At 42.4% G+C, this 23,930-nt stretch overlaps 1 protein-coding gene across 2 annotated transcripts; it reads left to right on the plus strand.

The window, feature by feature from the left end:
* The first annotated feature begins 1,118 nt into the window (after positions 1-1,118).
* LMOD3 (leiomodin 3) lies at positions 1,119-19,850 on the plus strand. Of its 2 annotated transcripts, none has more exons than XM_034440593.3 (3): positions 1,119-3,504; positions 8,931-10,280; positions 18,946-19,850. In XM_034440593.3, the coding sequence occupies exons 1-3, from the start codon at positions 3,211-3,213 to the stop codon at positions 18,970-18,972; spliced, it is 1,671 nt and encodes a 556-aa protein (XP_034296484.2). In that variant the 5' UTR covers positions 1,119-3,210; the 3' UTR covers positions 18,973-19,850. The 2 variants fall into 2 exon arrangements, with proteins under 2 accessions (XP_034296484.2, XP_034296485.2); XM_034440594.3 differs by lacking the exon at positions 18,946-19,850 and adding an exon at positions 17,218-17,582.
* The last annotated feature ends 4,080 nt before the right edge of the window (positions 19,851-23,930 follow it).

The raw sequence follows: 23,930 nt of genomic DNA on the forward strand, positions 1-23,930 counted from the left end.
AGTTGCTACATAACCGAGCACTGTACCTATGCTGAAGATTGTCCCTCTTACGTATCAAAATCTGGTTCTGCAAGTTCTCATCCCTAGACTATTTTTTTTCCGTTGAAGAAAATAAAATATGTGAGCATAATGTATAACTGTGGGTACTGTGCAATCGATATAAATTGCATATTTGCTTTCTTTCAACTTAATCTTTCAGTTGAATCAAGAACTGTTTCAGTGAAATAGATACCAAGTACCAAACAAATGGCTCAGTTTTCTTTCTGGGAGAATTAAGAGACCAAGCAAGTCCAAGGTTGGTTGCTAAGGTAGTTCTTATTTGTTGTGGAGAGAAATATGTTCAACTGGTATGTGGCCATGAGATCAGATGTAACACATCTACCGGTAGGAACTCTGTCAATGCCTGTTAGATGTGCAGATAAGTTAGGATGGGGACCAAGTTGCTCACTGAGTTTATTAACAATTACTGTGGTTTGATTTTTACTGAATAACCATTGCATTTTGCTAATGTCGTAGAGATTACAGTGGAGTTGGCTCCATCAATAGCTTCTGGGGGTTCCTGAAGGTTTTACTTATCGATCATCTTGGCAGGTGGGATGGTATGACAGGAGGGAGCCCTATGGCCAGGGCAATGGTCTGGTAATGGTCTGACTCAGTCTGCAGATAGGGGGAAAGCATGAGAAGCATTTCAGAAGAAATACAGAATAACAGAGAGTTGGAAGGAACCTTGGAGGTCTTCTAGTCCAACCCTCTGCTCAGGCAGGAAACACTATACCATCTCAGGCAAATGGTTGTCCAATCTCTTCTTAAAGACCTCCAGTGTTGGAGCATCCATAGAGATTACTGGAAAACTAGAGTGGGGGGAATCCCTTCTAAGGAGGGTAAGGGAGAAATACAGAGTCTTGGAAGATTCTCTTAATGTAATCTTGCATTAAAGTAGGATCAGTTCATCTGGATGTTCATTTTATCCTTCTCTGGATTACCTCACAAGGTTGACATCAAGGAAGCCTGTTGCCCTCCACATTTTGCCCTGTGGAAGTCCTAATATTCTTTATTATTACTATTATGCAGGCTGGGGTTGTTGAGAGTTGAGAGTTGATATCTACCTCCTTCTATAGAACCGGTAGTAAAACTGGCGGGAGGCTCTGCCGCTGACCCTGACGTCATCACAAGCGATCTGCGCATGCGCAGAAGCTTGCGAGCGCGTGCACGCGATCCCGTTGCGAACTGGTAGTCAAGGTAAGTAGAACCCACCCCTGTTCCCCACCACCAAGTGGTGAATGACTCTTCCTCAGATTGTGTGTAGAATCAAAAGTGAAAGAGGAAATGAGATTTCATCTTCAGTTCTTAATTTCTACACGCTAAGGGTGAAGTAGAGATGGGTTAATACAGTACATCAAATACATTTATATGATGTGTAATTCACTTGGGAGGAACACAAAGGGATGAAGTCAAAGGCCTCCCAGAAAAAATAAGTTATGAGATGAAATAAGCTGTGACTGAGTCACCAGAGCAATGATGACACAGAGATTCACAAGTTCTTGTTTCTACTATACAGTACAAGTGACAAATATAACACACATCTCCATGACTTGTACTGGAAGGTCCATCTGTTCTTTAAAAGCAGCCTTCCAACAGTGCATGTGCATTTTTTAATAAGTACATGTGCATTCATATAAGTAATGTCATATTTGGGGGTGGAGTGGGGGTTGAACAAATCAGAATTTTCATGGAGAAAATATTTCAATTTACAACTCTATTTGTTTTTATGCTCCTGGATTTTAATCCCTGTTATGCAATACTGGCATTTTAATGCATAAGTAAATTTTCAATCCTTAAAGGTAAAGGTAAAGTTTCCCTTTGTTCATATGTGCTAGTTGTTCCCAATTCTAGGGGACGCTACTCATCTCTGTTTCTAAGCCGAAGAGCCAGCGCTGTCCGAAGACGTCTCCGTGGTCATGTGACTGGCATGACTAAATGCCAAAGGCGCACAGAATGCTGTTACCTTCCCATCAAAGGTGGTCCCTATTTTTCTACTTGCATTTTTTATGTGCTTTCGAACTGCAGAAGCTGGGACAAGTAACGGGAGCTCACCCCATTACACGCGAAACTAGGGATTTGAACCGCTGAACTGCCAACCTTTCGATCGACAGCGTCTTACCATTGAGCCACCATGTTCCTTTCAATCCTTATTTATTTGATTGGAATTCAATCCAATTCCAATTAAATAATTAACAATGTTCAGGTTTTTGAACAAAATACAGTAAATAGTTGCCCATTGGTTTCTCTACATAGATCATTTGTAAAGTCACTGGATATGGCAATCCAGGTCACCACCAGATGACAGCAGAAAGAATTGTCTGTATTTCTTTGCTGCCAACTAATGATTGTACAGATCCTTTCATACCAGATCTAATACCTTTATAATTTGTTATGGGATCCAAGCAATTCTTCAAAAACATCAAACAATGTACACTATAACATTCTAATACTATTTTCATTTTCTTTTGCAATTAACAGTGCTGTGGCTGCTGCTGCCTTGGCCATTTGAGTTGTTAGTGACTGCATATTTCCAAGGACATCCCTTAGTTCTGGTGTCAATAACAACAAGATATTTGCTAATGTCATTTAATCTGATCTTCATAAATCAATCGTTTTGAAACAGTTGTAAAGCTCTGGATCAAGGGTGAAAACTATTAGTTCATAAGGTCACCCAGACAAATCTTAAGAGTTCCCAACAGATTTAAATACAATTCATGCACAACCCTTCATTTTCTCATATTCTAAAACTTTAGTATATATCATGAGCCATTGAAAATGGTATAACTGCAGGAATCCTCTAGAATATGATTGTGGCAATGCCCCAAGCAGCTGTACCAAAATGTCAAAAGGGCTTACACAGCTGACATAAGCTACTCAAAACAGAATATGGCAGCACCTCCATAAATTTTCTTGCTCTGCCTAAGCCATGCTTAATTTAGATGTACCATATGTTTCAATCCTCCCTCACTCTTCCTGAAGCATCATCTAAGACAGAGCTGTGTTATTCTCTCTGACGGAGGGGGGGAAAAATATACACCCCACAAACACCAAGGAACACTGAAGATTTTTCAAAGAAAGAATTACCATCCTTTTTTCTACTTCGGACATTTGTTTGTTTTTTCCCTCCAAGTATCTGCCCCGTGGTTATTTTTTTAATCAATAAAGAACATGTCTGAGCTCAGCCAAAACTCTGACCAAGAGGACTTCTGTTCGGGAGAGATAGATGAGGATGAAATCTTAGCAAACTTATCTCCTGAGGAACTGAGAGAACTACAGTGTGAAATGGAAGTCATGGCTCCAGACCCCAAAGTGCCTGTTGGAATGATACAGAAGGATCAGACGGAGAAACCTCCGACAGGAAACTTTGATCACAGATCTCTTGTTGATTACCTGTATTGGGAGAAGGCCTCCAGACGAATGCATGAGGATGAAAGGATACCAGTCACGCTATTACCTTCGGAGGTAAGGAACAGGAAATATAAATATTCTGCGTACAGGTGCTATTCCATATTTTATCACAGGGTTTGATGAGCATCTGCTAACATGCTGCTCTTATCCACACTTCCAATAAATAGGTCTTGAATTTAAGCAGATGTACGTACTTTAAAATAGGCTTTAGAATATTTTTTTGCATGTAGTAAAGTAAAGCATGCTAATAATATATTTTATTATTCCTGCACTACACAGCAGGTTGAACCTACAAGCCTTTCCATGCTCTGTGATTTTATGGATTAGATAATTTTATGGATCCCTAGGATAAAATTTACATCTCCAATCTGGTTAAATAAAAAATAGTCTAAAATACATGATATTCCACCATTTACTGTTACCTGATATTAAAATATATATAGCTATTACTATCAAATAATCTTGAAATCTCAATCCAACTAACATATCATATTAATAATGAACATTCCGAAATGTTCTTTTTTAAAAACTAATTTTATTACATTTATATTCCTATTTACCTGTCTGAGTTCCTTCTGGGCAGCTGAATAAATTTGTTCAATAAAAATAGGAATAACAATAGCAATATTACTTAGATTTATATACCGCTCCATAGTGCTTTTCAGCATTCTCTGGGCAGTTTACAAGTCAGCATATTGCCCCCATCTGAATCCTCATTTTACCGACCTCGGAAGGATGGAAGACTGAGTCAACCTTGAGCCGCTCAGGATCGAACTCCAGGGTGTGGGCAGAGTTTGCCTGCAATACTGCATTCTAACCATTGAACCACCATAATGAACAGTTATTAGATTAATTAAATTATGCAAACTAAACTGTTTCCTATATGGAGAAGAATATTTCACAAGATTTTTATCAGACAAAATCACAAAGATCTGGAAAAAAGTCCATAAGGATCATCTTCACCTAATAAAGCCCATCCTCCACAAAGAGCCAAGTGAACCTGCCTAAGTCATACTATCTGGACCTTCTTCTGGTGTCTTCTGATATGTCTGACTTCATCTCCCGTGAATTTTCTAAGTGCTACAACTCCCAGAATTCTTAGCAATGATCAAACTGAATAGGGAATTCTAGGAATTGAAGACCATGTATCTATAAGTTGCCATGGTTTGGAAACATCGACTAAGATCCTTAGAGAAAATGATATACAAGCTGTTGCACTTCCTAGGTTGTTTCTAATTGTTAGATATGTTTTAACTATTGTCTTATGATTTAGTGTCAATGAAACACCAGATATCAGTACAGAAGCAGTTGGGTGCTAAAGTGAAGTCTGATAATTCATGTATATTTAATCATATTAAAAGTGGATAATCCTGTTAATAGGATCACCATACTTTCATCATAATTTGTTTAGCAGATTTAACAGAAATTTTATTAAGATTATGTAATTATTTTAACTTAACTTGATTTTGACTTGATCAATTTTGGGAGGCAGGCAATCAGTGCAGATATCAAAGGTTAGTGAGTGATTCTCAGCCAGAAAAAGGATGAATACCCATAGTATGTACAATATAGAAAGATTTCACAGATTCCCAGTAAAAGGCTGATACTAGAATTACCAAACAGATACATAGAATTAGAATCTTTCACCTGGTCCTGATGAAATCTACTTTGATAAGTATTGTCTCAAAGGTGTTTTTTCAAAAGGCAATTGGACTATGTTTTTTCCTTCAGATTGGCAACTTTTAACACAGTTGTTAACAAGATGTAATATGCACATAACAAATTCTGCCATAGTTAATAATTTTTGTACTTCAGGATAATCCCACATAGAATTCAATACCATCATCCAATCTTGATTTACAAATAATTCCAGACTGAGAAGGAGTCTGGCTGATAAGAGTGGTTGTAGGTGCTGTTAGCACAACAACAACAATAAGCCAACACCCCAAACTGAAAATTCTCTTCTTCGTAGGAAAAATATCCTCATGTTAATATAAAGCAGGAAGTTTTTGAAGTTCCTGAACTCACTCAGTTTCTGAATGCACTGAATCCAAATTCTCATAATGCAACGTGAGTTTTTGATCCTCATACAATCCAGAAGCAGATTGGGCAGCTTGCGGCCTCCCATGATGCTGATGTTAGAGAAGAATGAAGCTGGGAGTTGTCACCCACTGCTGTTATTTTATACCCCACTTTATAACTCCTAGAATCCATACCAAGCAATTTCCTGCATATCTTGAATAGCATCAGAGACAAGATCATCTCGGTGAGGCTCTTGAGGTACTCAATAACTAGACTGCCAAGAGGCCAATCTCATGCCATTCTCTGGAAGACATTAACTGATATTCCAGAGGTATTCAGTAAGTGTGTTCTGCAATAGTATTTAGCCTCTAAAAGGGCATTGCATATATCAGTTTATCAGTAAATTTACTGTCTATTTTGCTGTTGTTAGTTGTGAAGTTGTGACCCCATGGACAACGTTCCTCCAGGCCTTCCTGTTCTCTATCATCCTCTGAAGTCCATTTAAACTCACGCCGACTGCTTCAGTGACTCCATCCAGCCACCTCATTCTCTGTTGTCCCGTTCTTCTTTTGCCCTCAATCTTTCCCAGCATTAGGCTCTTCTCCAGTGAGTCCTTCCTTCTCATTAGGTGGCCAAAGTATTTGAGTTTCATCTTCAGGATCTGGCCTTCTAAAGAGCAGTCAGGGTTGATCTCCTCTGGGACTGACCTGTTTGATCGCCTTGCAGTCCAAGGGACTTGCAGGACTCTTCTCCAGTACTATAGTTCAAAGGCTTCAATTCTTTGGCGCTCAGCCTTTCTTATGGTCCAACTTTCACAGCCATACATTGCAACTGGGAAAACCATAGCCTTGACTATACTTACTGTCTATGCACAGTGCTTAAAAAAATGAGTTTATGTAACCACTGAGAAAAGCACTTGAATTAAGAATAAATTGTACATGAGATACATTCTCTCATATTTGAACAGACTTGACTTTGTGATGGGAATAAGTTCACTTGATGCTCCCTTTTCTTATGAGGTAATTCTCAAATTAAAGCATAATCAAATGTACGAATTCTATAATAAGAGAGTCATGTTTTGTATTATTTCTCTCTTCTAAACTAGTCTTAGCAAATGATGCTTGGGGGTGCAGAGGTTCTGAGCAGGGCCGGATTTAGATGAAAAGAGGCCCTAGGCTATTCCACTTATGAGGCCCTTTCACCTATAGTGAAAGTGTAATTTTAATTTTGCTAACAATTTGAATGTAGGCCCCTCTTGATCTTGAGGCCCTAGGCTGAAGCCTAGTTAGCTTATAGGAAAATCCAGCCCTGGTTCTGAGTGATGATCCCTCCATTGAGCAGATGGCAAAGGAAAAGAGATTGGTGGAAGAGCAGAGAACAAGACTGAAAAATTATATCAGGGATGTTTCCAAATGGTATGCATATTTCAAAAGGGGGCAAGCACGAAAAGGCATATAAGCAGGATTATAACCAGGCTCAGGTTTTTATTCCGCATAGTATAAACATCTATCACTTCCAACTATACATATTTGCACAGTGGTTAGAATGCAGTACTGCAGGCCAACTCACTGCTCATTCCAAGAGTTCGATTCTGAGCGGCTCAAGGTTGACTCAGTCTTCCATCTTTCCAAGGTCGGTAAAGTGAGGACCCAGATTGTTGGGGGCAATATGCTAATATTGTAAACCACTTAGAGAGGGTTGTAAAGCACTATGAAGGGGTATATAAGTCTAAGTACTATTGCTAAGTGTTATTTGGCCCGATGGTTTACCATAAAGTATGCTCTAAAGAACATTCAGTATTGTAGACTGGTCCAGAAATTACCAGAATGATTATTTGGTGCAACTACTACTCTAGCTCATTTTTTTTTTTTTTAAATCTTCTTTAGATGCCTGATTATTACTAGTTTTAAGTCAGTCCTCGTTTACAAAAACTAGGTTGAAACTAATGTGTACAAAACCCCCCCACCTCTGTTACTACTCATTTTTTAATACAGGAAGGACAATTGTGCAGCCCGCAATAATAGCAAACCTGCATTTTGTTGTCAAGAAAGTTAGCACATAGGCCTCTGAAATCTGGTTTTGTTAATGTACTATTGCCAGAAAGGAAAAAAGTTGGCTAAGGAAATGACATAATTTAGGGCTGCAGGTTACACATAAAGGCACTGAATTTAATTAATTTAATTTAATTAATTCAATTTATATGCCGCCTTTCTCCGAAGACTCAGGGCGGCTTACAATGCATTTTTTAAAAAACCATTATAAAAATATTTAAACATTAAAACATTAAAACCCATTCACACCTTTCATGGCTAGATCTCACACGATCGCAACAGTGAGATCAACGGCCCCAGGCCTGCCGGAAGAGCCAGGTCTTCACCGCTTTTCGGAAGGCCAATAGGGGGGGATGGTCCAGACCTCAGGAGGTAACTGGTTCCAGAGAGCTGGGGCAGCCACAGAGAAGGCCCTCCCCCGCAGGCCTGCCAGCCGGCATTGTTTAGCTGATGGGACCCGGAGGAGACCAACTCTGTGGGATCTTACTGGTCGCTGGGAGCTATGTGGTAGAAGGCGGTCTCGAAGATAACCTGGCCCTGAGCCATGTAGGGCTTTAAAGGTAATAACCAACACCTTGAATTGTGCCCGGAGACCAATAGGGAGCCAGTGCTCACGGAGAATTGGTGTAATGTGGGTGCTGGCTGGGGGATTCTGGGAGTTGAAGTCCACTCATCTTCAAGTTACCAAGGTTGAAAAACACTGCCCTAGGGGATCACACAGCTGTGGGGCAGGCTGATGCCGTGGCAGCTTTCCCTTCATCTTTTAACTAATTTTAACAGTGTTTAATCATCCTTGCCTCCTTCTAAATTTTTAAATTTTAGATATTGTTCTTTTATAACATTTTATTGTATGCTGCCCAGATTTCCTCTCAGAGGGAGATTTTGTCTAAAATGGTATAGGGTTTCCTGCTTGGGGGTGGGTGGGTTGGGCTGAGACAGGGGTGTCAAACTCAGTTTCATTGAGGATCACATCAGTTGTGTTTGATCTTGGGGGAGGGGGCTGGGGGGGTATGGCCAGGGTGGGCATGGCCAGCTCAACATCACTTGAAGCTCCATTTTTGGCCGTGATGGCCTCCTGCAGCCCTCTGCCGGTGAAAACAGAGCCCAGGGGGACGTGCGCGGCCTCCCAGAGCTCCGTTTTCACTGGCAGAGGCACCGTGGACCAGTCCTTTCCTGTTTCCAGGGTGGGCAAGTCTGGTCCATTACAACTCAGTTATTCTGAGATGGGCAGTCCAAAAATCTGAAAAATAAATAAATATCTTAATGCTGATTATGTAAGTATATTATGATGCCTTTCTTGTAAATCTTCATAACAGAAAAACAAATTCATCAACCTTCTTAGTCTCGTTCAAATGATGTGGCAAAATGATTTAAAATTATTTCAGCTCTTAGCATTTTGTTTTATAGAGACCCTTCAGAGAATATTCTGAAGAAAATGTTGCCAATAGTAGCAGTGAAAAGCCAATGGCCAACAATGCTGCAAATGAAGACATAAATGATTACAAAAAGAACAAACAAATGGATCAGGAAGAGGAAGAGGAGGAAGAGGAAGAAGAGGAGGAAGAAGAGGAAGAGGAGGAAGAGGAGGAGGAAGAGGAGGAGGAAGAAGAAGAGAAAATAGAAGAATTAGAGAAGAGAGATCTGGAAACAAAAAAACTTAATGAGAATGGCAAGAGCACACAGGAAACTACAGGATCATCATACACAGAATCGGGTGAAAAAGGAGAAAATGAAAAGAAAGTTTCAAAATTAAATATTCCCAAAAAATTAGCTCTAGACACTAGTTTTATTAAATTAAGTGCACGGCCTTCAGGAAATCAAACTAATTTAGAAGGGAGTCTAGAAAGAGTCCGGAGAAATGACCCAGAAACAACAGAACTCAACTTAAACAACATTGAGAACATCCCCAAGGAGATGCTAGTGGATTTTGTCAATGCCATGAAGAAGAACAAGCACATCAAAACATTCAGTTTAGCCAATGTTGGGGCAGATGACAATGTAGCTTTTGCTTTGGCCAACATGCTGCGTGAAAATAGGAGTATTATCACTCTGAATATCGATTCCAATTTCATCTCAGGTAAAGGGATTGTTGCCATCATGAGATGCCTGCAGTACAACGAGAAGCTTACGGAGCTACGTTTCCACAATCAGAGAAGTATGTTGGGTCATCAATCAGAAATGGAGATTGCCAGACTCCTGAAAGCCAACCCTACGCTTCTTAAGATAGGCTACCACTTTGAACTTCCAGGACCCAGAATGGTGGTCACTAATCTCCTCAGCAGAAACCTTGATAAGCAGAGACAGAAAAGGATGGAGGAGCAAAAACTGCAACAGTTAAAGCAGCAGAAAGAATTCATTGCCATGTTGGAGAACGGACTTGGGTTGCCTCCTGGGATGTGGGAATTGCTAGGAGGACCGATACCGACTTCGATGATGCCTCTTTCAATGCAACCTCCAATGACAGCAGTTCCCAAAACCCCACCTGTTGGCCGAAGAAATGAACCTGCTATAAGAGAAGAACCTGAGAAGGAAAGCAGTAGTGACCTTCCCGCTTTCAAGACAGTGAAGCTCAAGAGGACAAAGCGCAAACCTTCTATCCAGGAATATGTAGAGCCAGCTGAAAAAACCAACCTCAAAGATGTGATTAAGACCCTAAAACCTATTCCGAGAAGGCGGCCCCCTCCTTTGGTTGAGACCACTCCAAGAGACAAGCTACTTAATGATATTCGCCAGAGTAATGTAGCTTATTTGAAGCCGGTAAGTATTGGGTGACTCAAGGAAGAACCAATGTGTTGCAATATGAGTAAGTCCCTCTTAACTGTTGATTTGATTGCTGCTCTTAGAAAAGGCAGAAATAACAGCTGATAAAATATGATTAGTATTATAGGTAGTCCTCAGCTTATGATTGTAATGGAGCCCGCCCATTATGGTCATAAGTCATAATAGGCGTAAAGCAGGTCATCAATTTTACTACCTTTTTTGCAATGATTGTTAAGTGAATATTGTGGTCATTAAACAAACCCGTTGTGTTTTTTTTTCCACCAAAACCTGGAAGTAAAAGTCTGGTTTTGGCAAACGTCGTATATCAGTCACGTGATCATGTGTAAATGTTCATAAATGCCAATTTGCCAAGACCACGGGACCACAGGAGTGGGGCTGGCCACCAGAACTTCAGAACTGGGTTGTAAGTACCTTTTGGAGTAGGGGTCTGTGGTAACTTTGAATAGACGTTACATGACCAGTCATAAGTCAAGGACTACCTCTAAAAGCTTTCACACAACAATTCAATTTTAGTTATCATATGATCTCTTTGCTTCAGCAGGGAGATAGGCAGCTTCATGCTCTTCAGATATTTTGGACTTCGGCTCCCACCCACATGGTTACAGGCAACAAATTATGGAAACCATAGTTCAAAAAATCTGGGAGACACCAGAGGGCTTCAAAAAGTTTAGCAAGGGGTTCTCTGCCCGGTTGCTGGGTGGACGTGGCCATGGTGGGCATGGCCTAGTTGGCCTCTTACACCACAGTGGAAGGGGGCATTTTTGCCCTCCCCGGGCTCCGGAGGCTTTCCTCGAGCCTCTGGGAGGGTGAAAACAACCTCCCCAGGCTCCAGAGGCCCGCTGGAAGCCAGAAACAGGCTCATTTCCAGCCTTCCCAAACTTCCGGTAGGCCCGTTTTTCGCTCTCCCCGAGCCTCCTTGCACACCCTGAACTTACCTGCATCCAAAACAGACTGCACGGGGACTCCTGGGAGGGGACGGGAGGGGTGGGAGGGGCCAGCCAGCAGTGGATTTGGGAGTTCTCTGAACTGCACAGAATCTTAGCTAGAGGTTCTCCCGAATCCCTGCGAACCCACAGCAGCCAACACCTCCATACAAGCCATTTTACAATAATATCTATAGAAAACAAAATTGATCTTTTCATATCCACCTGCTCATAATATTTTTTCCTAGAATAAGACTTTCTTTGACTAAAATCAAAGAATTTCCATGCAGACAAGCATTCTATAATGCTTAAATGGTTTTCTGTATGTTGGCCTGTGAATTTAGGAGCATTCTTGTAAAGGGGTGAATGATCAATAGAAACAAGGAGGCAAATTAGTACATTTCTAAGTTGCAGATGCTTGGAACATGCCCATCAATGGTGACTACTAACATAAGGTATCCTTTTGCTATGTAATGATAACCAAAAATGAAACTGCAACACTTTGTAAGGATCTCTAATAGTGTTATATGGGCTTCAACTTAAAGCATTTGAAGTACTGTATCCATACACGTCTCTCTGTTTCATGCATGCACCTGCATACCCTCAAGGAAGTAGATAAAAGAAAACTAACAATTTGCTGCTTCACTGGGTTGATCTTTGCTTCTCTAGCTGCTGCATTTGAGAATGTTTACAAATCCTTCGAAGTTGGGACGAGGCTTCTCCAATAACATATCTACTGAAAGCACTGTAGGAGATGAACTGCATTTTCTGCCACAATCCCCCTATCAGCCTCCGCCTTTACTGCTTTGGCTGCCATAAGAAATGGGAGGGGGAGAGCTAGGAGGCATGGGAGGGAAGCGTGTGGGAGGAGTTTTCAAAGAAACGAAACCGAATCTCTGAAGGGGCTATCAGACCAACCGTCATTGCGTTCCTGATGGATGACAATGCCAGACATCCTTCCACCTGACCTCTGGGAGACCTTTGGATTGGATGATTGACGATGGACAGTGGGAGGGGGATGCTTTCTAGATGCAATTTCCACGCCTCTTGCTTAGTTTCAGCTTTCCCTGGGTTGCGTTCACTTCATTTTCTAGTAAAAGTACATTTCTCTATAAATAATGGAGTTTGGCTTATTCTTTCCTGGACTTTGAAGGAAGCACACCTGACATTAAGCTGAAACTCACTCCAGTCATCCCGGATAAAAACCGAGGGGACTGAAATCCAAATTATGTCAGACCAAGAGAGTGAAGAAGACCAGATGGGGCATCGGGTTCTACGATAACTTCTCTTCAAGCAGAAAAAGAGGCTGCTGAATGGTTGGAAAAGCTCCGGCTGAGAGAGGAGCCTGAGGAAGCCAGATGGTCGAAAGGAGTAGGAAGACTGCTGGACTGGGGGGGGGACCCCCCAGGGAGTAACCAGCTCCAGACCCCGTAAGAAAGAGGCAGTGTGGCTGCAAGAGCAAAAGGAAAGCCTCATGTTGGCACAAACATTGCAACTTCTCCGTGATGTCGAGGAAAGCCAGAAAAGCCGTGAGTCTTATGGCTTCCCTGTGGAGAAGGGAGGAGATGGCCCCAGGAGGGAGCCAGAAGAGACAGCCTGTGGGGGAGAGGAAGAAGAAGCTGAGGAAAGAACATCTCAGGCTTCTGCAGCTCAAGTGAGGGATGCAGCAGGCCAGGGACCCCCAGCCTTGCAGCCCCCCCCCCCCGCAGGTGTAAAAAACCAAAAATTCCCCCCCTATCCGGGAAATATGATGGGAATCTGAAGACCTTGGGGTATTTTTTGACCCAAGTGTGGAACCACATGCAGGACTGTGGGGAGGACTACTTATCAGATGCCGCTTGAGTGAGATGCGTCACGAACGCCTTAGAGGGAGTAGCAGCTGACTGGATGATGGTCCTCCACAATAATAACTCCCCTTTGCTGAGGAATTACAACCAGTTCATGGGGGCTCTTAGGAGGCGGTTTGAAGACCACCTAGCTGAACGGAAGGCGAGACTCAGAATGAAGGGCATCCAGCAGGGCTGGAGATCTGTGGCAGAGTATACCCAAGAATTTCGCGAGCTGGCACCCTACATGACAGGGTGGTCAGAAGTGGCTCTACTGGAGAGCTTCAAAGATGGGCTGAATGAAGAGATATACCAGGACTATAGAGGCTGGGGGGTCCCTGAAGACTTGCAGAGTTGGTATGTAGTAGCTGAGGATGTGGAGATCGAGTTGGCCCGAAGCCGACTCCAAGGAGGGCATGCAGGAGACCAGTCATCCTCCTTTTACCGTACAGGAGCACCAAAGATGGCTGAGGGGAGAGCAGAATTCAAACCCAAATCGAAGCCCTTCACCTGCTTCAAATGTGGAAAGGAAGGAGATCGGGCTGCCAAATGTTTCTCCAAACCAGTGCCAAAGGCTGCTGGATTGGGACCCAAGAAGGCCAACAAAATACCTGCAAAAACCCGTGGCATTGCTCTGAAAAGAGAAGTCATTGAGTTCCCTCCCCGAAACCAGGGTGAGCTGGGAACTCCGACCACCGACGACGACAGCGGGACGGATTCCGATTCCGACTCCGATGATCGGGTGAGTCATACAGAGGACCCCATGCTCATCCCCATAGAAATAAGGGTACCATCTGCAGGGACACAGGTGCAGATGTTAGCTCTATTAGACTCTGGGTGCACCAGGTGCATAATCAGCCCAAAGGTGGTGGAGAAAATGGGCCTGAGACTTAAAACGTTAAAAAGGCCCATTGCGTTTTGTCAGTTGGACGGATCAATTGCAGGAGGGGGCCCAGCCAGCTTTGTGACCAAACCCATTGAAATGCAGTTGGGAGACCATGTAGAGAATCTCAGATTTATTGTGACCCTGGGCATGGAACAACCCTTTATACTTGGACTGCCCTGGCTCCGTAGATGGAACCCACGGGTTAACTGGAAGACGAGGGTCTTGCGCATCCGCGCTGGAAAACCGAGACTAGAGAGGGAAAAACCCCCCCTGGAGGACAGTATAAAACCCGAAAGGGCAAAAGTGGCAATGGGCCACATCGAGGGGGAGGAGAAGATTCCAAAGGAGTATTGGGATCTCTGTGAAGTTTTTAGTGAAAGGGCCTTGGATGTGCTGCCTCCCCACAGGGCTACAGACTGTACCATTGAAATACTCCCTGGGGTGAAGATCCCTAAGCCAAAAATCTACCCCATGACCCCTCGAGAATTAGGGGAATTGCAGAACTTCATTGATAAAAACCTAGAACGGGGGTTCATCCAACCAGCCAGACCCAGAGTGGCGGCGCCGGTATTGTTCCAGGAAAAGAAAGATGGCTCCTTTCGCCTGGTAGTTGATTACCGAAATTTGAACGCTATTTGCGTGGAAAACGTTTACCCCCTGCCACTCATGAAAGACATGTTAGCGCACTTAGGAAAGGGAAAAGTCTTCACTAAACTTGATTTACGATAGGCATACTACTGAGTGAGAATTAAAGAAAGGGATGAATGGAAGACAGCATTTAATTGCCCACTGGGATGTTTCCAGTTTAGAGTGCTCCCGTTTGGGTTACAAGGAGCCCCTGCTGTGTTCATGCAATTGATAAATGAAGTGTTACACGAGCACCTGTATAAGGGGGTGTTGGTCTACTTGGATGACATTCTTATCTACTCTGAGAACATGGACGACCATGTGAAATTGGTGCGAACTGTCCTGAAAAAACTCAGAGCTGCTGAACTATATGCCAAACTTTCTAAGTGTGAGTTTCACCAAAGCAAAATTGATTATCTTGGGTATCGCATATCGCATGAGGGGATAGAGATGGACCCTGGGAAAGTTTGGGCGGTACTGGAATGGGCCGCGCCACGCACCCGCAAACAACTACAGAGTTTCCTGGGATTTGCAAATTTTTATAGACAATTTATCCCCTCGTTTGCCAAAATTACATTACCAATAACAAATCTTCTGAAAACTAAAGGTGAAGTAAAACCAAGGCTCTCACGACCACTTGAATGGACCATGGACTGTCAAGCCGCATTTGAAAAGTTGAAACGGCTGTTTGCTGCTGAACCAGTACTCAAACATCCAGACATGGAACAGCCTTTTGTAGTACAGGCTGATGCGAGTGACGTAGCTGTGGGAGCAGTACTTTTGCAAAAGAATGCAGAAGGGGAACTACAACCCTGTGCTTACACGTCCCGAAAATTATCAGAAACTGAAAGGAGATGGGCCATATGGGAAAAGGGGGCTTTTGCAGTTGCATTGTTAACGTGGAGACAATTTCTAGAAGGAGCAAAGCATCCTTTCGATCATAAAAATCTGGAAGCGTTGAAAACACCGCGTAAACAGTCACCAAAACAAGTTCGTTGGGCCCAGCACTTCAATTGCTTCAATTTCACTCTACACTACCTTCCTGGTGGAAAGAACTTCATGGCGGATGCACTCTCTAGATTGCTTCAATATAACAGCAGCAAGAAGGAAGTGGTTCGACCTATCATCCCTTTGACACAATTAGCAGCACCAGTGACTACCAGAGCGCAGACAAAGGCCGAGCCAGGGCTCTCGGGCGATTTGCTTCAGAAACTACGAGAAGCCCTGGAAACTGACGAATGGTTTAAAACCCACTCGAATGAATGTACACTCCGTGATAGTCTATCTTGGATTGGGGCAAAATTGTATGTCCCTGCCAGTTTAAGAGTAACAGTGTTGCAATACGCTCATGACGCCAAGGCGGCGGGACACTTTGGATTTGTTAAAACTCTACATCTCGTTAAAAGACAATTTTGGTGGCCTGCACTCAAAAAAGACATAGAGGCATATGTGGCTAGCTGTCCAGTGTGTGCCTCAGCTAAAAGACCTCCGGGGAAGCCACCTGGGTTACTTCAAAGTGTGGCAAGGCCGAATGCTCCTTGGAAAGAGATATCCATGGATTTTATTGTGGACCTATCAGAGAGTGAGGGGTGCACCGTCATTTGGGCAGTAACAGAGTTGTTTTCCAAACAAGTACACTTCATCCCCTGTTCAAAAATTCCTTCAGCTAAAACCCTTGCAAAATTGTTTATTCGTCAGATTTACCGACTACATGGAGCTCCAAAACATATAATTTCGGACAGGGGTGTACAATTTACTTCCAACGTTTGGAAGGAATTTTTACGGTTGATAGGCTCCGCCCAGGGGCTAAGCTCCACCCACCACCCCCAGACTAATGGGGCTTGTAAGAGAACCAATGGAGTATTAGAACAGTATCTGAGATGTTATGTAAATTACCAGCAAGACAATTGGGTGGACCTGTTGCCATTTGCGGAGGTGGCATATAATAACTCCATAACAGCAGCACCGGGTTCACTCCGTTTAAGGTAGCATCGGGTCAGGAATTTGTGCCGATCCCCGAGCTACCACAAGATGACCCACAGAACCCATCTTTGATTGAGTGGATTGAACAGCTAAGGAGCACTTGGGCAGTAACTCGAAAAGCTTTAGATGATGCACACCAAGCACATAAGACCCAAGCTGATAAAAGAAGATCCTTGGCACATGTGTATAAAGTGGGGGACAGGGTTTATCTTTCCACCAAGTACTTACAGATCTCCCAGAAATAAAAAAAGCTTGGACCCAAGTATGTGGGTCCTTTCCGAGTCACTAGACTTATTAATCCAATAACAGTTGAATTGGAGTTGCCAAAAACTTTGAGATGAATCCACCCTGTGTTTCATGTTAGCTTGTTGAAACCAGAACACTCGTCCCCTTTATGGCCGGGTCAAGACTCCCCTCCAGTCCCCATACTGATAGAAGGGGAGCAACATTTTGAAGTTAAAGAAATTTTAGACTCTAGGAAGCACCACGGTAAAGTGCAATATCTGGTAGCCTGGAAACATTTTCCTTTGTCTCAAGCTGAGTGGGTGAATAAATGTGATGTCCGGGCCCCAAAGAAAGTACAGCTGTTTCATACCAAATATCCTGATAAACCTTAATTTCTGTATTGTATTTTGTCTTCCCTTTTCCCTTTTCTTTTTCCTATTTAGGACTAACGTCTTTTCTGCAGAGGGGCCGAATGTCAGCCTCCGCCTTTACTGCTTTGGCTGCCATAAGAAACGGGAGGGGGAGAACTAGGGGGCATGGGAGGGAAGCGTGCGGGAGGAGTTTTCAAAGAAACGAAACCGAATCTCTGAAGGGGCTATCAGACCAACCGTCATTGCGTTCCTGATGGATGACAATGCCAGACGTCCTTCCACCTGACTCTGGGAGACCTTTGGATTGGATGATTGACGATGGACAGTGGGAGGGGGATGCTTTCTAGATGCAATTTTCGTGCCTCTTGCTTAGTTTCAGCTTTCCCTGGGTTGCGTTCACTTCATTTTCTAGTAAAAGTACATTTCTCTATAAATAATGGAGTTTGGCTTATTCTTTCCTGGACTTTGAAGGAAGCACACCTGACACCCCCCTTCTCATTTACACAGCAGGCTGGGTTTCATATTGAACCAGCTCTGGATTCAATGTCTCTCTTTAGATTGATTGGGATGCCTCAGAAGCTCTCACATGGGGCAAGGCCAGTATGTTGCACCTGTTAATGAGTGAAGTCATTCCCCAGTAGTAAATTATGCCACCCTCAGAGGTGCAGATATAAGTTTCCAAGGTCAAAGTCAAGCAGTATATACTAGTACAGCCAGTGGTAATTCTTTGCACTATGGCATTATGGGTAAATTGTCTTTCCAAAAGAGAAAATGTAGGAAAATCCTAGTCAGTTTCAAATGTGATTGATCGATCAATTGATTTATCTTCTGTCTTTATTATTTGCATAAATAACTTAAGGCAGTGAACATACCTAACATTCTTTCCCTCTTCTACTTTCCCCATATCAACAATCCTGTGTGTGGTGGGGTTCGGCTGAGAATGACTGGCCCAAAGTCACCCAGTCAGCTTTCATGCCTAAAGCAGAACTAGTATGAACAGGAATTGCAAATCAACCCTAGAAAATAAAAATTATTAGTAATGATTATAAGATAAAAATTGCATTGAGACAAACACTCTACACAGATTTTGGTATAACTGAGTTTAAGTTCTGAATTTTGTGTTTAATGGGGGGATTAGTATATTATCTGGGAGGAATTTTTAAAATTTATCTTTAAATTTACAACTTATTCTAAATATGCATAGAAACAATACATTTCTACTTGCAAGTGGGAAAAACCTAAGGCAGTATTAACATTTTCTTGTTTGTCAGATTTTTTAAAAACCTTAATTATTATTTTAAATTGCATTGAACTAAATCTGACACAAAAAAAATGATGACAACTATTATGAGATTAAGGATTTTTACCAGATACATAAAATGTGATAAAACTGTTCCCAAACTCTTGTGTCCCTGATTTATTATGTTAAAGCATTTTAACATAATAAATACAAATACATAATAACTTAATAAATACAACACTTTGTTGTACGGTGGAAACACAATTTGGTGTGGGATACCGCAGAAATGTTTTACTTTTGGAACAGCAAAATCTTGGGTTGTTGAATAGCATTTCTCTGCAACCGAGTTACTTTCCAAGAAAAATACTTTAGCTTCACAGTATGTTTTGTTGCATAAGAGCTGCTTTGATGTTTTGCCAGAAAGTATGTCAAGAAATTGTTTTCAATTTTACTGTGTCTTTTACAACATTTATGCTGTTTATATAATTTAAAAGCTTTCTCTCTTTCTCTCTGGCCATTTCCTTCTCCAATTCATACATTTTATTACAATTCCCACACAGGTACCTGTTCCCAAAGAGCTGGAATAAAGCACCCTGTTCTGCTGAAGGAAAAATCTAGAAAAAGCACCAGACTATTCAAGTGTTGCTTCAGAAGGTTTCAGGAATTGATTCCTTCAGCTGGGTGTCATGAAGACATGGGAACAATGTTTAAAGCATGTGGTCTGTTGAAGTGATGATTGCTGACTTACGATCTCAAGCAACCAGATGTATTTTTATTTTGGGGAGAGGCAGAAATGGAAAGGGCTACTTCACCTGTCTCGTTTAATCATTGTGCCATCCCTGTCATCAGTTCTTCAGGAAAATGTACTGTCTCCATATGATCTTCTCTCCTACGTTTTACAGAAGCACATTGCGCATCCTGTTGTGGTATTATTGTTTCATTCTTCCACTCACTTGTAGTTGTGGGGCATACTCAGTGGTGGGATTCAAATAATTTAACAATCGGTTCTCTGCCCTAATGACCAGCTGGGTTGGCGTGGCTCGGTGGTCATGTGACTGTGTGAGCGTGGCCAACTCAATGTCACTCACGTCGATGGGCGCTTCGCCTTAGCTATTACAATGTAATACGGGGTTAACCAGAGAGGCAGTTTCTGTAAGCAGGGCAATAAAGATTAGGCTAGAAACAACACCAGAATGTTTCCTTCCTGCCTTCCTTACAAGATTAGCCCTGTAAAGTGGAAAAAAACAAAATAAGATTTCTTCCAACAAGAAGAAATCTCCGAATTGTCCGAACTGCTTAAAAAGTTAACAACCGGTTCTCCCAAATAGGTGTGAACTGGCTGAATCCCACCACTGGGCATACCTGCCAGTTTTAAAACCTTATCTTTTTGTTAATCACAACTAATTTTATTTTTGTTAAATGAAGGATGTTACAAGAGAAATAAACACCAACTTTCAGATGAATATATCTGTCTTTAGCTTGAGGTAACTGCTATGGAGATTGTATAAATAGTGCATACTATATAGAATAGGGGTTTCTCTTCTCAAAATAAGTGTTCCTTTTTAAGATTTCTGCATATCACGTCTTTGGGTCAACAGTAGTACCTATGATAATAACCCAGGTCTACAGTAGTAATTGTGAAAAAGATCTGTGGGTCTTAGTGGACCACCACTTAAATATGAGCCAGTAGTATGCTCCAATTGCCGAAAAAAGCCAATGCAGTCCTAGACTGCATCAACAAAGGGACAGCATGAAGATCACAAGAAGTGATACTATCACTCTGTATTGCACTAATGAGGCTGCACTTGGAATACTGCATCAATGGTAGGTTTCAAATTTTTTTACTACCGGTTCTGTGGGTGTGGCTTGGTGGGCATGGCAGGGGAAGGATACTGTAAAATCTCCATTCCCACCCACTCCAGGGGAAGGTTACTGCAAAATCCCCATTTCCTCCCAATCAGCTGGGATGTGGGAGGCAGAGAATAGATGGGGGCGGGGCCAGTCAGAATTTTTACTACGGGTTCTCTGAACTACTCAAAATTTCCGCTACCGGTTCTCCAGAAATTGTCAGAACCGGCTGAAACCCACCTCTGTACTGCATCCATTTATGGTCACCATGATACAAAAAAAAGATGCTGAGACCCTAGAAAGAGTGCAGAAAAGAGCAAGATGGTAAGAAGTCTGAAAGCTAAACCATATGATAAATAGTTAAGGGAATAAGATATATCTCGCCTAACAAAGAGAAGGATTATGGGTGATATGATAGCTGTCTTCCAGTACTTGAGGGCGGTCACAAAAATGAGATCAACCTATTCTTCAAAGCACCTGAGGGCAGGACAAGCAGCAATGAGAAGAAACTCATTAAAGAGATACCCAACCTGGATATATAAGGAAAAATTTCCTGAAGTGAGAACAATTAACCAATGGAACAGCTTGCATCCCAGAATTGTGAGTGTTCCATTCTTGGAGATTTTAAAGAAAAGATTGGACAGCCATTTGTCTGGGATGGAATAAAGTCTCCTGTCTTAGGTCTAGGTGATCTTTGGAGTCCTACAGTTTTTTGTGGGTGATAGAACTGGGCAGTCTTTTCCAACACTCAGGGAGATTTTTGACAACACCCCTTCAGCATATGGCTCCTGGATTTGATTCCCAATCTCACCTCAGTTCCATTTCAGGCACCACCACAACAATAATGTAAGGAGCTTGCTTTTGTTTGTGACCCTGCCCACAGGCTAGAGGCAAACAAGCACATCAAGCAGGTATAATCACCTGTGAAGAGTTGCAATAAAAGTTACAAATAGGAGGTAGAGCAAAAATCTGGATAACCGCTAAATTACAGGTAACTTACAATCGACTTACAATCACAATCGAGCCCAAAATTTCTGTTGCCAAGCGAGGCAGTTATTAAGTGAATTTTGTCCCATTTTGTGAGCTTTCTTGCCAGTTTTTAAGTGGATCGTTGCAGTTGTTAAGTTAGTAACACTGGTGTTAGGTGAATCTGACTTCCTCATTGACTTTGCTTGTCAGAAGGTCACAAAAGGGATAATGTCCCAGGGACAATGCAACTGTCATGAGTCAGTTGCCAAGTGCCTGGATTCTGAACATAAACATTTCGTTACCAGACTAGGTAACATCATCAGGATTCTTTTGTCCTATTTGTCAAGCCTCCAAGTAACATGCGTCATCTTCAGGGTCGACATTATTCTCCTTAATTTATATTTTATGTGCCAGTGTGGTCAGTTGGTCGTTTGATTGGTTGTTCAGAAATGTTCAAAAACTAAATTGAAACAAGCTTGGAGGGCAAACCACTGCCAAAATTTGGATATGTCTAGTCTGATGAAAAGAAGGACTTGGGTTAACATGATAGCAGTGTTCCAATATCTCAGGGGCTGCCACAAAGAAGAGGGAGTCAAGCTATTCTCCAAAGCACCTGAGGGTAGGACAGGAAGCAATGGATGGAAACTAATCAAGGAGAAAGCAACCTAGAACTAAGGAGAAATTTCCTGACAGTTAGAACAATTAATCAGTGGAACAACTTGCCTCCAGAAGTTCCAACACTGGAAGTTTTTAAAACGAGATTGGATAACCATGTCTGAAATGGTATAGGGTTTCCTGCCTAAGCAGGGGGTTGGACTAGATGACCTCTAAGGCAGGGGTGGGTTCTGTGCATGCGCAGATCATCCATGATGATATCCGGGTGAGTGGGCGGAGCCTCCCACTGTTTTTACTACCGGTTTGCAAGAACTGGACCGAACCGGGAGCAACCCACCACTGATCTAAGGTCCCTTCCAACTCTGTTATTCTATTCTATTCTAAAATCTAAAACCTGAGCTACAAGTATTTTTTTTTTATTATTTCAAATAGAGTTTAGTGCTTTCATGCTTCTTGATTAGGTGGTTTACATGTCATCAAGTTGTTGTCAACTCTTAGTGACCACATAGTTTTCTCCTTGAGAGTCTGCCCCTCACCAGTTCCTTCAACTCTTCCAACACTGCATTCTGCTATTGTAAAAGAGCCTCTCCACCCTGCTGCAGGTTGTCCTCTTCTTCTCCTTCCTTTCACCTTTGCCAGGATTAGACCTTTTTCTAGAGAGCTCTCTCATGGTATACGAGAAGTAGGATAATTGAAGCCTGGTCATTTGTGCCTCAATTGACAACTCTGGATCAATTTGTTCAACAATCCATCGGTTTGTTTTCTTAGCTGTCTGTGATATCCTCAGGAGTTCTTTAAAACATCAAAGTTCAAAAAGCATCAATACTTTTCCTATCCTGTTCAACTTTCACTTCCATAGTGTGTCAGAGGGAATACTCTGGTTTCAGTGGTGAAATCCAGTTTTTTTTACTACCGGTTCTTTGGGCGTGGCTTGGTGGGCGTGGTGTGGCTTGGTGGGCGTGGCAGGGGAAGGATACTGCACAATCCCCATTCCCTCCCCACTCTTGGGGGAAGGATATTGCAAAATCTCCATTCCCACCCCACTCTGGGGCCAGCCAGAGGTGGTATTTGCTGGTTCTTCAAATTACTCAAACTTTCCGCTACCGGTTCTCCGAACTGCTCAAAATTTCTGCTACCGGTTCTACCTGTCAGAACCTGCTGGATTTCACCCCTGTCTGGTTTGCATGATTCAAAATTGCCCCATCAAAAGATGTCAGCCATCACCTTCTGTTTCTGAATGCCTATCATTGCATGATACATCTGTGGTTAATCACATCTCCTAACAGAACAGATAGGCACGATAAGAAACTTCAAGAATAAAGTCGGCACTATCAAGCAATCACAGTTACCATGTATTGTTATAGTCCTCCTTGTCATAAGGCAATAATCCTTTCCATGCACTACTTTATTATTACATGTTTTTAAATATGCCTTTTATCTACATTAGGTACAATATTTGGGCTACCAGATCTGTGCTGCAAAAATACATATAATCACTAGATGGCAGAGTTTTCTGAGATTCTCGATGCCATCAACTGGTTATCCAAATTTTCGTTGTCTAGTTCTCGTAGCCCAACATATTAGCTTCTCCCTGAAGGCAGATGAAGCAGTGGTGAAACAACCATTTAATTTGCTACAAAAACTAAAACCGAAACAATCTGAGGTTACTTTATTGAGTCACTAAGAAATGCTAGCAAAAAATCCGAAAGTGAAGCTACAGTAACAACTTTTCCCACAAGTCTCCCATCGCACATACGTGCTAGTCTTTCCCAACTCTAGGAGGCGGTGCTCATCTCTGTTTCTAAGCCAAAGAGCCAACGCTGTCTGAAGACAACTCCGTGGTCATGTGGCCAGCATGACTAAACACGGAAGGCGCATGGAACGCTGTTACCTTCCCACCAAAGGTGGTCCCTATTTTTCTACTTGCATTTTTATGTGCTTTCGAACTGCTAGGTTGACAGAAGCTGGGGCAAGTAATGGGAGCTCACTCTGTTATGTGGCACTAGGGATTCGAACTGTCGAACTGCCGACCTTTCTGATCAACAAGTTCAGCGTCTTAGCCACTGAGCCATCACGTCCCCTCTAAAATAGCTACCTATTTGCTATTCTTTTC

Source organism: Pantherophis guttatus, chromosome 2, assembly GCF_059756535.1.
Source record: "Pantherophis guttatus breed Tessera chromosome 2, ASM5975653v1, whole genome shotgun sequence".
NCBI lineage: Eukaryota > Metazoa > Chordata > Lepidosauria > Squamata > Colubridae > Pantherophis > Pantherophis guttatus.

Coding starts and splice junctions, on each gene's coding strand:
- LMOD3 (XM_034440593.3), top strand. CDS start 3,211: ATGTCTGAGCTCAGCCAAAACTCTGACCAAGAGGACTTCTGTTCGGGA. Junction 3,505..8,930: donor TCACGCTATTACCTTCGGAG/GTAAGGAACAGG, acceptor TTTGTTTTATAG/AGACCCTTCAGAGAATATTC. Junction 10,281..18,945: donor ATGTAGCTTATTTGAAGCCG/GTAAGTATTGGG, acceptor ATTCCCACACAG/GTACCTGTTCCCAAAGAGCT.